The sequence below is a fragment of the Phocoena phocoena genome, chromosome 1 (genome assembly GCF_963924675.1).
Source record: "Phocoena phocoena chromosome 1, mPhoPho1.1, whole genome shotgun sequence".
Taxonomy (NCBI): Eukaryota; Metazoa; Chordata; class Mammalia; order Artiodactyla; family Phocoenidae; genus Phocoena; species Phocoena phocoena.
The window spans coordinates 163,356,096-163,374,094 of record NC_089219.1 but is presented as its reverse complement, the minus strand read 5'-3'; the positions used below and the strand labels follow the sequence as shown (position 1 = coordinate 163,374,094).

Here is a 17,999-nt window from a genome sequence, read left to right as displayed (position 1 = left end):
GACGACCAAGCACCCCCAACCTGAAGCCCTCAGAGGGGAAGCTCATGCGGGGGCGGGGTACCAATGCCCAAGGATTTTGACCCCTGCCCATGGTTTCACAGCAACTCTGCGGAATTTTTTTATTTTTCTAAGTCAGGTGATTTCACCGAAGAGGGTATACAGATGGCAAATAAGCACATGGGAAGATGTTGAACACCATCAGGCCACAAAGAGACAGCCCTGCATAGCCATCGGAGTGGCTAGAATAAAAACTAGTACCACCACCACGTGCTGGCGAGGATGCGGGGAAACGGCATCACTGCTGGTGGGAACGTACGAGGGTGTGGGCACCCTGGAAACAGCTTGGCAGTTTATTTAAAAAACGTAATAAATATGCAACAGCCTATGGCCCAGCGCCTGCATTCCTGGACATTCCGCTCATTGAAATGAGAGCTCACGGTCTCACAAAAACCTGTACGTGAAGGTTCGCAGCAGCTCTATCTAAAGAACCAAAAACTGGAAAGCACCTAGATGTCCCCTCCTAAAAGTGAGACTTTCTTCAGAGTCTCAGAAGGCCAAGCCGAGGCTGAGAATCCCAACTGACAAGATGAGGGACCCCGTGAGAGGCTGGCGGTCCCTCCGCCCCGGCCTGCCTTTGCCCTGTGGCACTGCTCGCTGCCCCACGTGGCCCCTACGTGGTGCTCAGCGGGGGTCACCTTCACGTGGTGACAGTGCTGTGCTCCTCTCTAAGGAGACGCACGGCATCCTCGGAGCTCACACCCTCGGGTCTCAGCTCTGCCCACTGAAGCTATGCACAGAAAAGTCTCTTCTTGTAGGTCAGGAGCCCCGAGGCAGTCATCCTGTGTGAAGCCTGGGCCTCCCGGCCACCTGCCCCTTTGGAATAAACTTCCTCCCTTAGCTCATCCAGTGTCTCCTAATTTATCTGAAGTCTGTAGGCAGGTGACGCAACATGACGCACCCACTTCCAAGTGAGGTGCTAATACTGTGTTTGAAATATAAACCCAGGACAGGCTTTCACCTGTGCCATTTGAAAGGAGCCAGAACGCCTGGGGCTGCACCGTATAACTGAATCCAGGAACCCACGAAACGAAGAGACCAGTGACGCCCCTCTGGGTGGCCTGAGGAAACGGGACACATACAAATCATTGCTCTGCGGGGACCCCTGTCCTCGGGCAGCACCGCCCTCTCTCTCCTATGGGAGGGGGCAGGCGAGTCCCCAGGACCCCTGGGGGCTGCAGGACGAATGCCTGATGCCCTCCCCTCCCGCCACGGTGAGGGGCTCACAGCCCAGCTCTGTCCGAGCAGTGAGGAGCTTTCACTTTTCATTGCCCTTTTGGGTTAGGGGTTCTCCACTTTTCCACTCCACCAGGCCGGGGGCCGAGAGGCAACTCCAGAAGCTCGCTTCTGCTGCGGTTCCATCTACCGATCTGTGTTTCTGTACAAAGGCCCATTCATTTAGAAGGAAAAGAATCCTCTCTCAGTTCCACCCCTGTGAACAGAAAACTGATCTTGAACCAGACTAAAATGCTACTCCAAGGCAACCATGTGAAGGCAACTCTCCTGCCCCCCTCCAGATGTAATATGTCCGCGGCAACAAGCAACTCTAGTGCCCTCAACCATCTCCAAGGCCTGTGGTTCAGACCCCTCGTCAGCCCAGCATCTTCCTCTGTACTCAGTACAGTTAGTCCCCATATTCCTGAAGCACGGAGCCCAGAACTGACTCAGCATCCCTCTGCACAGAGCTGCAGCCCCTTCCTCTCTCCTCCAGGTGATGGACAACGGAAGGAGCAGGGAGCTGGGAGATACCCATGAGTTCAGATCGCAGCCCTGCCAATGCCCAGCTGTGCCCCTGGGACTGGCAACCTCATCTGCCTGATCCCTGGTCTGCTCGCTGTAAAAGGAGGAAGGTAATATACACCTTACAGAAATTGAATGACGTAACTTATGGAACGTGCCTGGCACAGAACAGATACTTCTGCAATCCTGGCCACCGTTGTTTGATTATTGCCGTGTGGCCTAAGACTGCTGGGCGTCTGTAACAGCTGCACCGCCAGCTAACGCACGCTGAATTTTTGTTAACATTATAACTCCCAGCGAATTTCATAAGAAATATTACTGAGCTGGATCCCCTCCATCCCATCCTCCATGCAGCTGACTTTGCAAAACCTCGACTCGGGACTTACATCCTCTTTTACAATACCTGGTCATGGAGTCATACTGAACTATTTTCTGAAATTCTTGAAATCTTATTTCCAAAATCAGTGTAACATGTCTGCAGACCACGGTTGGAGGTCAAGCTAATGATCCCCAGCAGTGTGCCACCTGGGACATTCAGGGCACTTCCCGCCAGGCTCATCCCCATCGACCCTTAGGGCCAGCTCCCTTCCTCTGCATCTCCTGGTGAGACACTCCTGCCTTCCCCTGGGGATGTGGTACTTGAGGCCAATGGTGACAGATCAGAAAATCTAGGCCAGTGCAGAATGCCAAAGAAAGGATGCCAGGAAGAACCTCTGACCTGCAAGACTGTTCAGCTTCTCAGCGTGAACCAGCAGCCGGCCCACAGTGAGGGGGCAGGCGGCTCTCCGGAGGGAGCGGGCTGATTTCTGATGTGCAGTGTGATACCGCAATGTAAACAGCATCCCAGACGCTGCTCCATGTGGCTTTAGCCCGGGATGGAAACTCATTACCGTCCTGTGTATATTTCCAGGTCCGGGCAATAGGGAGTTACTGTCCTGTGCACCCACTCTCCAGACCGCCTCTGAGGTCAAGGCTGCCACATACTAACAAGTTCCTTTCGTGGTTTCATTCCTTCCAGACATCAGCCCCTCCATCCCTGCAAAGGACAGGAGGAGACTAGGGCTCGGGGGAGGGGGGATGTTAGCACAGGCCAGCCCTGAGACCCATCTCTCCAGAAAGGTGCGTGGCCCAGTGACGTCACGTGAAGGACCCAACAGTTTAGGGCCTGGAAACTCTGCCCGGATGCTTAGTGGCCATCTTGGGGTGGGAAGGTGAGCATGGATCAGCGGCAGACAGGAAGGATGCGAACCCCAAGGGTACACACCACAGGCTGCCACCCCATATTACAGCCAAGAAGGAAAGAGGGATTTCCACATCACACATCGAGTGTGTAGCAAAGTAGAAGCCCGTGTTTAGCAGGCAGGGTGCCCAAGACTATGGTGATGTCTGGCCCCGGAACAGTCTGTGCTGCTCGGCGGGGACTTGTGGCCACAGAGCCCCAGCTCCAGCCAGGGTCTGCACAGACTCCCACAGGCCCTCCTGGAACTCCAAAGCATGCTGGTATGCCCAGGTCAGTCCAGCTGAGCCCGGCCGCCTGACTGCGTTCTCCCTCCGTACCACCGTCCACCCTCCCAGCCCTGAGAACAGGCCAGCAGGCCGGGTCTGCTCAGCCAGGACAAAGGCAAAAAGCAGCCGTGTGGCTAGGAAGCGTTGGGCAGGCTCTCCTTTGCTCACCCTCCTTTGGGGTGTGCAAAGCGTGCTACAGAGACCACCAGCCTGGGCCTCAAGACCTCAACTGGGTCTGCAATGGAAGAAAGCATCTCCTTATTCTAAGAAAGAGAAGAAGAAACATCTTAATAAGCACGTACCCAGCCCGCCACCAGACACGGCACAGGAAAGCAATGGAGGCCAGTTAAATCCCATACAAGTTCAGAGACCTCCCTGGCAGGAAGAGCCACAGCTATACAAAGCGGTGATGTTACTCATACACATGTATATATATTTCATTCTCTCTCTTACGAGCAATGGTGACTCTAAAAGACACACCAAGAAAGCAGAGGAGTGAGGGGAGGGGAGAGAAGAGATGGAGGCTTCCTCGCCTGCAAAGGCTGGGCCTCCCGGGCCTGGGTGACCTCAGCCAGTTTCCACCTCCAAAACAGAATAAAAAGAGGCTGGTCCCTGGTGAGTAACCTGACACCTCTTGCCAAGCTACTGAATAAAATGGATTGTTTTTTAAACTTTAAGCTCTGAGCCCTGGTGACAAAGTGAGGCCTCTCCTGCAACTGAGAAACCTTCTTGGAAAAATAAGTCCTGCTGCCGATTTGGTCATCATCCTTTACAAGTAACTGCACTTTGGGATGAGGTGGCTGAGGCCACTCAGTGAAGGCAAGTTAGCGTCGCAACTGGGGGTTGCAGGTGCAGAAGAGGGGCTGCCTCTATCCCTGCCTGTTCTGTGCCAGGTCCTCGGGCCGCACGGTCTCAGTTCATCTTCGCAACAGCGCGTGACAGAGGGTTGTCATCCTCACATGGGAAATGAAGAAACCAAGGCTCAAAGAAGTGAAGTCCCTGCCAAGGTCTGGGACGGAGTGAGGGCGTGGCTTCAGGTGTGGCTGGCCGGAGCCCCCTCTCCAGCAGACCCTCTCACTTCCTCCCCACTCTAGCACAGACCTCCTACTAACCTCAGCATCAACGAGCCCCCAGGCCCCATTTTTTCTGCTAGGGGAAGAAGGGCACCCGCAAGCAATACTCCCTTGGTTACCCTCGTCACTTTCACCTAAACAAAGAGAATGGTGGACTTGCAGGTTCAGCATAATACGCTCAGGAACGAGAGCACGGTTGCCTCTAAGTCCTCGCAGTTGCTGTTTATTGAGCATTTATAGTATGTCCAGTCGCTGTGCCAGGCACTTCACACATGACCTCGTTTAAGGCTCACAACCTTAAGGCTGGTATTAGCAGCCCCACTGCACGGATGGTGAAACTGAGGGACAGAAAGGTAAAACCTTTCTCTAGGGTCACACAGTCAGGAAGTGGCAGAGCTTAGACTCAAACCCAGGACTGCCCTGACGCCACACCAGGGCTCTCTCCCTGGAAGGGTCTACACAACCCCCAGCCCAGCCACCCCCAGGGCTCTTCCAAAGCTTCAGACTGAGCAGACACTCACTGAGCAGAAGTCCCTCCCAAGTTTTCCTGACCATGTCCCTCTGGTGGATTGGGGTGGGGATGGGGGTCCTCCCGAGGCCCCATTTTAGCCGTCCAAGCGCTACATCCTTTATCTGCTGAGCATCAATTTGTGTGGTGTTCAACGCAGGGCGTTAAGGCTTGCGGAGGGAGGGGCGTGCCCTCTTCCCTTCCAACCTCGCAGAGTCTTTGGATCCAGAATAGTCCCTTTGCTTGACCACTTCTAACAGAGACAGCAAACCCCTCAAGGCCTTGACTCTCCTCAGTGGCTGTCGCCCAAATTCAATTCCTCTACTCCCTGTTCCACGACACGCACTGAAGCTTCCTGCATTTCCCATGCCAACACTGGTTCATTATTTATCGACTCATATTTAATGAATGTGCTCGTTTAATGGCTAGACAACTCGTTCTTGAGTTTCACAAATCTCAAGTCTGTCTGTTGGCATCCACTCTGCCTTAGAGGGCACATCCCCAAGGACAGGGATAGCATCAATTAAGCCATTCTCCGAAGCACAGGTATCTGAAGACAGAGGCGGTGGATAAATGCCTGCTGCTTGGCAGCCACGGGGTGGCCACGTCCGCCTCTCAACGTGGGCAGCCACCAGAAGGGAGGTCCAGCCCTGTGAAAGGGTTTCGGGATCTAGCCCAGGGCCCGGCCATACTTAGGAAGTGCCCGGGAAATAGCTGCTGAACGTAACGTCTGCTTTAAAAACACCCAAGACTGCCGAATTCCTCCCTTTCACTTTCCAGGACACGGAAGGGAAAACCTTCAGTATTGGACTCGGTACTGGAAAAGTCAATGCTGCCGTTAAGCATGCTCGGACTCTGGATGGAGCGGAGTCTGCTCTCAATTATTCAGTAGCTGACAGACCTGCTCCAGGAGCATCAGACCCCTGCTCTGCGGCCCCTCCTCGCTCCCTCCAGCCCTTCCTCAGGTCCATCACATTCGCACATTCGCATCTCCATGGACCAGTTAGCAAACCACAGGGGCATGAAGCTTCGTCCACAGTCAGCACTGGCTTCGATGGTCCCTTGGGCAGGAGGCGGCGCTACTGAGCAGCCGCAGCGTGGAAATAGGATGTAATTCCGAATGTCTACTCATCCCTGCTCCCCGGGCCCACTGCCATGCCCACGTCAGAACTGGCTGTGCTGTGGACATAGAGGTTGTTTCTGACAGAGTCCTTAGCGATTTCTCTTTCAGCAACACAGATGTGGGAATATCTTGCACTGGTGCAGTGATTGCCCTGGTCCGTCCTCTTCTGGGAAAGCTTTAAAAACAACGTCACAGTTGTACACCTGAAGCTAATATAATATTATAAGGCAATATTACACGTCAATTAAAAAAATAAAATAGATCACTGTTTATTAGAAAACAACAAGTATACTTAGAGTGTGCAGGACAGAAATAAACAAATGAGTACTGTAGAAATCAAGAGAAAATCTGGGGGAAAAAGGCAACATCATAGCACTCGTGAAAAAAAAATTTAGGCGGGAAAGAATACACTCTCAAAATGACTCTACAGACACAATCTCATTTAAGACTCACAAAAGACCACATGATGTAGGAAGATTATCGATGCACCCATTTTACAGACGAGGACACTAAAGCCCAAAGAGGCCAAGCGCCGAATCTGAGAGTCCTAGTCTTTCCAGCACACTGCACTTCTAGAGTATGCCCAGGAAAGTTCTCAGAGAAGGTCTTACATGTCCTAAATTACCTGGAATTAGCAAGATGCTGAATACTAATGAGTACTTAAATGCTGTGACAATGGTGAAGAGGAGGAAAAGGTTTCAATGGCCTCACACAGACTAAAATATCAATTATAACGCATTCAAAATGTCCCCTACGTTAGCATATTTTTGTATCCGTAAGGATTTTTCAGTAGTTTCTCAAACCGGTGTCTTCCCAACCTCCCAGTTTGAATATACAGCAACCAATTTTCCTACCCTTGGCTCAGCAACCTGGGTCTCAGGATCTGCTGTCCCAACAAAACCTCCGAGCCATTTCTTAAGTTACTGGCTGCGGCTGGATTTTCCACTTGACATTGTTAATAGATTAAACTGTTTATCTCATTGTCATACACAGGCCTTTTCAGTTTCCTGCTAATAGATTCAGGTTAGATAAGAATTACAGAAGTGATACTCCCTGAGTTCCTCTCCATACCCCAGCCGGTCTCCTTTCCCCGTAGTTATGAGATGTATTGTATGAAACCTACTCTCCAGATAGCTAACTTGCAAAAAGAAAATCTTACACACCCAGGTATAGCAGAGGATTAGCCAAACACCAGCTCCTGCACGACTGTGGAAGAAGCACTTAACACAAGATCCTGCTGAATTATACATTTTACGACTCAGTCATCAATTACCATAGAGAAGAAGAAAACAAATTGAGCTGAGCCTGGAAAGAATGTCAGTGCAATTGGAAAAACACTCGCTGGGAACCGCCTGGGGGTGCAGGGACCTCCCCGGTAACTGCCGGGGTCCCACCAACTGTCAGCATACCAAGAGAAGTTGCCAGGTGAGCCGGTGGATGGCAAATCCCTCCGTCCCGGGGCACACCGAAGACTCCCCATAGTGAATGAAAATATTAAGCACTGCTAATATAAAATGTGTTACAGCTTCTTCTTGGAAGAACAATAAACAATCAGTTTATTTCTCCTGATTAAATGGAATGGGGGGGGCAGGATGCAGAGGACCCATTAAGAAGGGTAAAGAAAGAAAACAACTGTCACAGCCCCCAAAGCCCAAGGCCAAAGTACCTCATTCCTGCCCTCCGGATGCATTAAGACCAATTTTATAAACATGAGCGAATGGACCAGACCACCCTTTCGGCAAGCTCTCCAAGGACAGAGCCTTACTGGGCCTCACAATACATATATCATCTCTGGGTTAGGCGAACCCTAATCTTAGGCACCAGGTCAATGGAAATGATCTCAATGCCTTTGTCTGAGATGCTGTATCATTTTATTTTCCCTTTCCACCCAAGAATCTTACCACAAAGGTAAAATGCTAGATTAACAGGATAACAGTGACCTTCAAGAGGGTGGAGTCTCTTCAGTTGAATACTGGTTACCACCAGGTCGAATGAGAAGTTTTTTCCTACTCATTCTGAGATGGGAAAATAAAAACATAAAAAACAACAAGTATACTTAGAGTATACAAGTATACTCCCCCTCCACGCTCCCCCCTACCCCATTAAATCATACATAAATATGAACTGCAGAGGTTCATTCCGCTTCTGCTTACTGTCTGGAAAATTCGTTGGGTCCCTTGGAAGAAATTCTTGGTAGCAACTCTAGGATTTTGTTGAGGTGCCACTTTCACCACTTTTCCTGTCTGCAGCTCCTACTTTTGGTTACTTATAAAACTTATCAGCTGGTTTGAAGCAAAATAGAAATAAACATTTCAGAAAATAAAACATTACTGACTAGTGGCCTGAAGAGATACCTTTTGTTGAATGGGTTTCCATAAAGTGATATCAAGTAAATAAAACGCCCAAGTAAAGCTCAATGGAGGGGAAAGATCAGATCTCTAGGAGTGAATTCTTTTTTTTTTTGCGGTACGCGGGCCTCTCACTGTTGTGGCCTATCCCGATGTGGAGCACAGGCTCCGGACACACAGGCTCAGCGGCCATGGCTCACGGGGCCCAGCCGCTCCACGGCATGTGGGATCTTCCCGGACCGGGGCACGAACCCGCGTCCCCTGCATCGGCAGGCGGACTCTCAACCACTGCGCCACCAGGGAAGCCCTAAGGAGTGAATTCTTAATGGAACTGCTGAGAAACACACCAGACAAGTTAGTCAAAAGCCTGCGTCTTGGCTTACCAGTGAAATGATGATCATAAATCATTCCTCATCAGAGAAAGCCTGGAGGGCCCTGCCTTCCCATGAGAAACATCAGAGCGGTCTTCCCTGCACACACTCTGTGAGAAGGTATCGTCACTGACCTTGTTCCCTGAGGCTTGTATTGGTCTTTGATCCCCAGCCCCATAACTGAACCAAAGGAAACTACACTAGGAAACAGAGACAGAGGGTAAGACCAGCCTTCTTCTCAATGTTCCATGAAATACACTTCAGGAAGCTGTTGTGGTCCCACAATAGCGTGTGAATTCACGGGTAGCCTGTGAATACCGGTCTTTGAGAAATCCATTTCATTGCAGCCGTATTGGGTGAGGCAGAATCATCTTCCAGGATGGTACTGGGTGAAAGTGGCACCTCAACAAAATCCTAGAGTTGCTACCAAGCATTTCTTCCAAGGGACCCAACGAATTTTCCAGACAGACACTGCCTCACCAGTACTTAAGATGTCTCCTAATTCCACCTCCATTAACATTAGTTGAGCCTGTACCATGTGCCAGGAGCCATCCGAGGCACTTTTAGAACACTGCATCCCTGAACTCTCATCCCCCACCCCATGAGGTCATGCCTACTCTCTCCATATTTCAGAGGGCTTGCAGGCCATGTGCAGACTGGGATTTCACCCAGGTCTCCTAAACCCCAGTCTGGCACCCCTACTCCTATGGCAGGAAGGTCACAGGAATAAGCAATGAGCCTGCCTTAATTGTTCTTTTTTCCCTTTTTTTGTTCCTCCTCTCCCGGATGACTCGACAGTTCTTTTATGGGTAGATAATGCAGCAGAGCTACTGTCTATCATTCATTCATTCATCCATTCCTTTAACAAACATTTTAAAAACACGACCTATGTTTAAAGCCAAGGTGGATCTCCCCAGGTGAGTAAGCAGTTTGTCCACTAATGAAGTTTTTTAAGGGAAAAGAAAAATGTAAACATGACTGTATTGAATACGCTCTGGCCTCGCTTTCCTCACCTGTAAAATGTGGGTATTGGAGAAAATGAGCTCTAAAGCCTCTCCCAGACTCAGATTTATATTATGATACTTATGTAGGTTATAGAAAAAAAATGTTATTTTTTAAATTCTAAGAACAGAGGCCTAATTCCCTAATGAGATCATATTTATATCTATAGTGTCTTTTAGCCCAGGAGACCTGAATTGTCTTTAAAATAATAATACACCCCTGGAAAAATGAACGACCAGGTGTCTGGGGGAACCACAACGAGATAGTTGATGGCAGAACTACAGTAAGTCATGTCCGACTACAGGATCATGGGACCACGTTGGACCAGATTCTTCCAGACCCCCAGGGTGGCCTCCACAGTCTAGCAGACTGGACCCATCGGTCTGAGGGAATGCTACAATGCTGAGTGTTTCCATGTCGTTGAGGCCACCTGTAGTACCACAGTCCTTAGTTAACTAAGATAACAGTATGCAACCACAGGAGGGCACACAGTCTCAAGAGAACCGGACATACAAAATCCCAAATATCCCAATGAGACAATGGAGGTTGGCACTCTAACTGGCTTTTCACGTTACAAGAGAGTTCACAGTTGGGTTTGGTGTGATTATGCAAACAATGAGCTCCCCAATTCATGAAAAATACACCATTCACAATGTCAATTCCACCCAGTCAGGAAAAAATCATTGCAAGGCACATTTGTCATGGACTGGAGGGAACAATGTGTATAACCTACAATGCCAAGATCTCATCTCTTATCAAAACCCATAGACCAGGACTTCCCTGGTGGTCCAGTGAATAAGACTCCACGCTCCCAACGCAGGGGCCCCAGGTTCGATTCCTGGTCGTGGAACTAGATCCAGCATGCATGCTGCAACTAAGAGTTGGCATGCCACAACTGAAGATCCCGAGTGCCGCAACTAAGAGTTGGTGCAGCCTAAATAAATTTAAAATATATATATAGATAGATCCTTCCATGCTGACAGTGTGTCCACAGCACAAGTTAGAAGAGTTCGTGAGTTAATCCTGAATCACTGATTACCTGAAGTCTACAAAGTTTTTTCAACCAAGATATAAAACTCTTACCATTAAATATTTTAAAATTCTGCCTTTAGACAACTACATTGAAACCTGACAAAATAAAATAAGCCTAAACAATGTTATCGATGCTCGCAGGAATATAAATAAACTACAGAGAACTAATCTAATCTGTAACTACGTTTAACTGGCATGTACCAACAAAATCAGAAAAAGTGGCTTGGTAGCAATTTGGCGCTAAAAAGCAAAGTTCTGAAAATGCTTTCTGTAACACCTGAAATACATTTCTCTAAAAGCAGAAGCCGTCCAGTTTAATATGCTTTTCCTTGTTAAACCTAAAAGGCTGGTAAATCTTGAGCTGTGTTTTTGTGATGCCTAAACACAAATCTCTCTTTTTCTCTGTGTCCCACCTTTATTTGAAAGGATTCAAGCTGGATGAATTACTTTCATCTTTGATAAAACGAGGTCTTTGAACTGACGTTTTGGCTCTGCAGAGGCAAAGCCTCAGTTTCCAAACTTAACTATCTGAGGAGGCCGAAGCCCTCAGAGAACAATGCATTTTTCACTGTCAGGTTAATGTGCTGGCATCCTACCAGCACAGCCTCTAATATCAATCAGTCTAACCATTAACGAGAATCTTGGGTATTGTACTCATTTATTTTGATGATACTTTTTCAATGTGAAATTACAAAGAACCATTCTTCCAGTTAAGAGAGATGAGAGGCAGATAATTAATGGATCTTAAGGAAAAGCACACAATTAAATGTGCCCAGTTTCGGCCTCGACTGCCCAAGGTCCACACCAAAGAAATCTTGTCACATTTCCAGACACCATGATACGTACTTCACATACAGCAGGTTTTGAATCAAATGTCTGGAATTACATAGTCACAGAGAGTTAGAACTCTACAGGCCCCCATGAGCTCGCCCTCACGCAGAATGCGTATTTTAAAAGGAGGAATCTGAGCCAGAGCTGCAGCCCTTGGGTCCCTTTGCCCCTCTGAGTCTTGGTTTCCTCCTTCTTAAACAGATCAGGGTAACACCCAGAACCTCACATAAATGACTAGGGGTCCTCCCAGATCTGAAAAGTCCTGAAGCCTTTCCAGAAAGATCCTGGCTGCACACCTGAGGGGGAAGGGTGCCCCATCTTAAGAAAACAGCATATGCAACCCGAACTCGTGACCCGATAAATCTGGACCTTCCATATTCTCTTCCAGATAAGAATTTCCCACTTAAAAGTACTTACCACCATATTCTTTTTTAAGTAAGTATCCCTCTAAGGCTTTTAAACTTTAATTGGGTTTACCATCAAATAAAAATTTCACACTTTTAAAAACCACATAAAACCATTTTAAACTGCTCGAATTTTTTTACCATATATATTAGTTAGTTTTCTACTTTAAAAAAGGCAACAAAACTAGTCAACACACAAAAAACTAAAGGAAACAAAATTCCAATGGCCCTGAAAAAATAGTGAGCACCAAGAAGGCAAGGATTTTGTATTACAATTCCTTCAATGTCCCCCAGGTAACTAGACCAGAGTTTTGTTTTGGTTTTTGTACACATGACTGATAGTACAATTTTGGAATAAATCAAGAAAACCTATTTTTGGAAGATGCATGCTTATTTTAATTTAGCACTTTAAACCTGGTGTCTCAATGGCCCAGTTACTTTTAAATGGCATAACACAGGGAGGTCAAGAGCTGTTGATTAATTTCTAGTTGTCTTAAAGAACAAGAGAGAACACCCTTCTTCCTCAGGGCAATTCGCTTCTGTTCAGATCTCAGAAAACCGTAAATGTGAACCCGTCCGAATTTAAGCCATTGAACGCAAAGCGCGTGATACAACTACTTGTGAGCAAATTTCAAGCGCCTGCTCCTTTACAAACAGACACAGAGGAGCAGAAACTCTGGAACACTCTATTTCAGAGACAGGCATATCTGAAGCCTGAGCTGTAGGAAAGGCCTGAAGCACTTTGCATACAGCTCCTGCCCGTGGAAGCAAATGAGCAGAGGCGCTTCTCAACACGTTCCCTTTCAGTAAAAAGGCCTCTAGCGAATGTGCATAGTCTAAATGACTAAGTAAGTTTCAGAGTGCATTTCCAAACAACCTGCTTTGCACTTTGTTTTTAACTACAGGGACATCTTCGAATTCCCCTACGCTGGCGCTGGGACTTCTCACAGTGATGAGCTGGCAGGGAGGCCACACAGCAGGAGAGCTAACCCAGCAGCCAGGCTCCAGGCTTTGCGGGGCTGTCACCTCTGCCTGCGCACCTCGTCACACACAGTCATCCCTCCGCAGGAGCAAAGAACCGCCCGCGCACACGAGGCATGAAAGGTCTAACCCTGCTCAAAGACACAGCAGCACAAAAAAAAAAGTGTTCTCAGTATGGGTCTGAAGGTCAGGGGTTGGTTGTGTGACCAGAGGCTGAACATGCAATTTCCAACCTGTGTGTGTGAACGGGCTGCTGGGAGTGTATGTGTGAGGGTGCGCACGGGTGAGGACGGGGGCCCCTGAGTGCGGTGCAGCAGTGTAGACAGAAGCAGCACAGTCCGAGGAGAGGACCGAGTATTGATACTGTAGAGCCTCAAACAGCGCCGGCTGGGGTTTTATCTATAAAACACTGAACAGCCGAGCCAAAAGGCCCCGTCAATCAAGTTGTCTGGCCTTCTGTAGACAAAATATCAATCTCAGGTAATCAAGTGATTTTTGACTCAAGGAGGAGATGTTTTGGTGTCACAGATAAGGCTCCGCCACAACAATCTGTACGTGAAAAGGAAAACTGAGCGTATCGTGCAAGCACTCAACCAAAAGCTCAAAAGTCCCTAGGATCCCATAATTTCCAGTTGGTTACCCACCCTTTCCCCCACAGACACTCCCTATCAGCCGCACATGACCAGAGAGCGAGGCTGGCAGGGGCTTTTTCCCTGGCCCTTCTCTGTGGGTGTCTGAAACCTTGTTTAAAGAAGGGAGGTAGGCTGGACCACAGGCAGGCCTCGTTGCTACCTCTGGACCCGTTCGCTACCTTGACACCACTCAATCCTCTGGTTTCTCAGCTGGCATCCCTCTGGCAAATGAAAAAAATAAAATTGTCATCTATCATTATTTATCTCCCCTTTAACTCACTTCCAGACAAGAGCCCTTTTCAAACATTGGGACACACAAAATACTTTGAGAGCCAGCCAGTAGGAGCTGCTAATCCACCACTAGAAAGGGCAAATGGAAAGTTGGAGAACAAGTTAAAACAACTTGGCTATGCTGGCTACGCTCCAGGGTATAAAAAGCCAAAGGGAGGACTGGAACAGAGGACCATCTCATAGACCTTTAATTGTGGGCAAGAAGACCGAGAAACCTGAGCCATACCTTCAGTGAGAAGCATTTTCCACCTGCCCTTCACCACCATCCGTCCCCTTCCAGGTGGACCATCCCTCCTCTAAAGGTGGTGTGCCCGTGCCAGATGCCCTGTGCTGGCCACAAAATGCCAGGCTGATTGGGGCCAGATTCTGCATACATATTTGCCTCCCCATCGTCAGCAGAAGGCAGAGTCTCATGAAAAGAAATGCCTGGTCTACAGAGATTCAGACTGTGATTTCTGAAGTGGGAGTATGACAGACACATGCTTTGGAGTCCAGAATAACTTAGAGCAGCATGTAGAGTAGAAGTATAAAGTTCTCAGTTGCTGTGGTTTAAGTTATTGAGGTACAGCGAATAGTACTTGATATTCAAGATTAAATCGGAAGACTACCTACTACAATGAAATACAGACTTTCGCCCAAGGTAGCACAAGAACCCCTTACACGCCGAACTAGGAAATTCCCCAGACTCTGGAAAAGCTGAGAGAAAGTCCAGACCTTTTCAGAAGTGCTAGCTTCAACTCTTACATCTTTCATACGATGCTCTGATCCTCCTAAAAGTGAAAACAGCCTAGGACTGAGATGAACTGTGTACAGAAATAAACCCGTCTACCGCCAGCGCCAGAACAAGATGTCAGTGTGCTGAATTACAAGAGATGCACTTGAAAACGTACTTGAAATGTACCTGTACCAGCCAATGAGCCTATCCATGAGGAGGTATCTACCCTAGGGATATCACCCAGATGCAATTCAACCTCATGTACTGTAATATCCTGTTATTAAAGAAACTATCTGCTTAGCTCAAAGCCTAGTTTTCATTTTAATTCATACATCAAACTGTATCTTCTGCTGGCCCCACAAATATTGCAATGTCCTGACAATTTACTGAGGCTAGGTGGTTGTTCACCCAAAAGACCGGCCAATGCCACATCTGCAGGTTTCAGGGCCCTGTTCCAGAATCACGTCACTCATTTTCCTAGCCTATTGGTAGAGTCTGAGTTAATTCGATGACATCCTTGTCAGTTCTCCTCTGCCCAAATGAATCACAGAATTAAGTGTTTCACCTGATCAGACAAAAGCTACACTCAGCAGCTCTGTTCACTATCTTTGGAGATTCACCAGGAAGCTTTTGGTAACACCCATGAATATTATGTTCCCCCAAAATGAGTGGTGACCTACCGGAGATACCTTAAAAAATGTCTTTTAAGATGTACATGGAAATAACAACAGAAATGACTCCGGTTCACTGTCCAAGCTACAAAGTGCATGGCCAGTGCCTAGGTACCTCCCCAGCAAACACACCTGGAGAGAATTATAAGTTGTGACTGCCCCAGGGCCCTGGTCAGAGTCTTTCTGACTCAGTAGAAGGTAAGAAAAAGGGACACGTGGGCATGAAAGCAGCACAAGTTCTAGAAAAATCTCAGGGCAAGACCTACCACTCTGGGCTTCTGCTGGTCCAGGGTATGCAGGAAGGCAGAGTTGGGGTCCAGGCAGCGCTCGGGGTCACTGGAGATGTCCTCCTCCGAATCCTCATAGGAGGAGGAGAAGCCAGTGGAAGACGCAGAGGAAGAGGACAGTTTCCTCAGCGGCAGGCCGCCCCGAGGGCTTCCCTGCGCCTCCTCCAAGGCACCATCCTCCTGGGCACCCATGTCTGTAATGATGACGGCAGGGATATTGCTTCGGCTGCAGGCCTCTCCCCGGGAAGGCCTGTCCTTCTGATCTGGGGAGAGCTGCTCTGGGCTGGGGTGGGCATCTCTGCCCTGAGGCTGGCTTCCCCAAGTCCCCTCGGATTGTACCCCTGTGACACACGTCCAGGCCAGACCCGCTTCTTCCATGGAGCCCAGCCAAACCCTGGAGCTCCCAAGCTGCACACCCACCCTGTCCCCAGGAAGGCACTGAGGTTCTTTCAGATCTTTTGCTTCCCAACAGGGCAAAGGCTCCAGCATTCCGCCAGAGGGAATCCCCGCCTCCAACTCCCCCGGGCCTGGCTGTGCTGAGCTGCTGCCCCCAAGCAAGCCCAGCGACGCAGACCCTTCATCCACTCTGTTGGAGCGCGGCCGTGCCTCCCTGGCCACTAGGGCCCCACTCTGGGTCCCCTCGGAGCCTACTGAGCCCCAGTCTCTGGGCTGCCTGAACCAGCTCGGGGCCTCAGAGGAGTCCGCCGGACTCTGCGCGTTCACAGTCCTCTCCTCTGGCCTTTTGTCCCCTTCAGGCGCCCCGGAGCCCGGCATGCCACCGGGCAGATTTCCTCTCCCCACCTTCCCAGGGGGCTCTCCACTGCAGGGCCCGCCCCTCTCTGGGGCCGGACTTGTCTCACTGCCCAAAGACTGCCCCTGACTCTTGGCCAGGGCCTCTCGAAGGTACACACCCCCAAGCTCGCGGGCCCTCTCAGACAGCTCAGTGAGGGCAGGGTCCTGTGGATGGTGTGGCCCAGTGGATGTGGCTCTCGCTGCCACTTCTGTGGCCATCATTAGGTTCACTCCGACCAGCCCCAACGGGGGAGCTTGGTAATTCTGAGTTCCCAAAGGAGGAGAAACCCTCTTGTCAACTTCCATAGCAATGGGTGAGCCACAATGGGGTCCGGCCGGGACCGGCTTCCTCATTTTCACCGAAGCGCCTGGACCCTGAGCCGCTGATCCTGCCGGGGCAGCAGGGCCGGGGAAAGGTGCTACGCCCTCTTTGTCCTTCGAGAGGCGTTGGCTGGGCGTCCCTCCTCTTCTCCCGGCCTCTGAAGTCTCCGGACATTGTTCCCCCCAGGACTTTGTCCTCCGCCCCTCACTCTGAGCCAGGACCCTTCCTGGGGGCTGACTGATGCTGCGGAAGGGGCACGGGGAGGGCGATCGAGCCCTGCCCAAACGCGGGCTGCGGGGCGCTTGAGCGGCGGAGCTCTGCGCCTGGATGTGTGCCTCGAACATGCCCACTTTCTGGTTCACCTGCACGTTCTGCAGCTCGCGCTGTAGGATTCGAAGCTTCCTGTTGGCCTCCTCCGGCCCCGGAGGGGAGAGGGTACCGGTGGTCACCACCTGCTGCCCATCGCCTCTTAGGCGACCCGCCCAACTCGGGCTGCCCACGCTGCTGCCGCTGCCGCTGCCGCTGCTACTATTCAGCCTGCGCCGGCCACTCCGCCAGCCCGGGGGGCTCCCGGGCTCCTCCGGCGACGACTCGGCTGCGGGGAAGAGGAAAGAGGAGCCACTCCCGGGGCTGAAAACGCTGCCGGGGCTCAACACGGCCCTCCTCGGCGGCGGGGGCGTCTCGCTGCTGCTGGGCCGAGAGCCGCCGCCGCTCTTCACCTGGTTGGCGCTATTCATGATCACCAGGCTGTTGAGTGCATAGCAGTACATAGCCATAGTACTGGGTCCGCCGCGCTGCCCGCCGCCGCCGCTCCTGTTCCGGCTCCGCCGCCGGCGCCTCCTCCTCCCGAGGCTCTCGGCTCCCGGCTCAGCCCCAGAAGCCCGGCGGCCGCGGCTCCGCGCGCGGATGGGGTGGCATGGCCTGGGCGTTGGGCGGGGGGCAAGACCGCGGGCTCAGCCCCCGCCGAGTTCCGTAAACAACAGCGCCGCTGTGGAGACACAGGGAGAAAAGTCAGGACCCTAGAGGGCGGGTGCGGGGGACGGCTAGCGGACTAGGACTGGTATTGGGATCCCCCAATCTGTCGGGGATCGGTGCCACTGGACATCTTATCTACAGGGGCTGTGCGGCACGGCGAGGACACAAACCCCGGGGGCCCTCGGTCGCCAGCTAGGTTGTGGGTGTGTTTTCCGAGTGCGCTCCCACCCTTCGCCCCAGACTGTGATGCGCTTGAAGGTCCCTTCAAATTCCAAATTCTAAGAGTTGCCTCCAGAGCCGCGCGGACGGGCGGGGGACTGTACAACCACTTGATTGCT

The 17,999-nt window shown here is 50.5% G+C and overlaps 1 protein-coding gene across 1 annotated transcript in view; it reads right to left on the bottom strand.

Moving 5' to 3' along the window:
- The window catches only part of ITPKB (inositol-trisphosphate 3-kinase B), a 91,992-nt gene extending 74,530 nt beyond the window's left edge, over positions 1-17,462 (bottom strand). Inside the window, exon 1 of the mRNA XM_065889656.1 lies at positions 15,552-17,462. Within this exon, the coding sequence (XP_065745728.1) occupies positions 15,552-17,462 (1,911 nt within the window). The remainder of the gene's footprint in view (positions 1-15,551) is intronic.
- Positions 17,463-17,999: the final 537 nt, after the last annotated feature.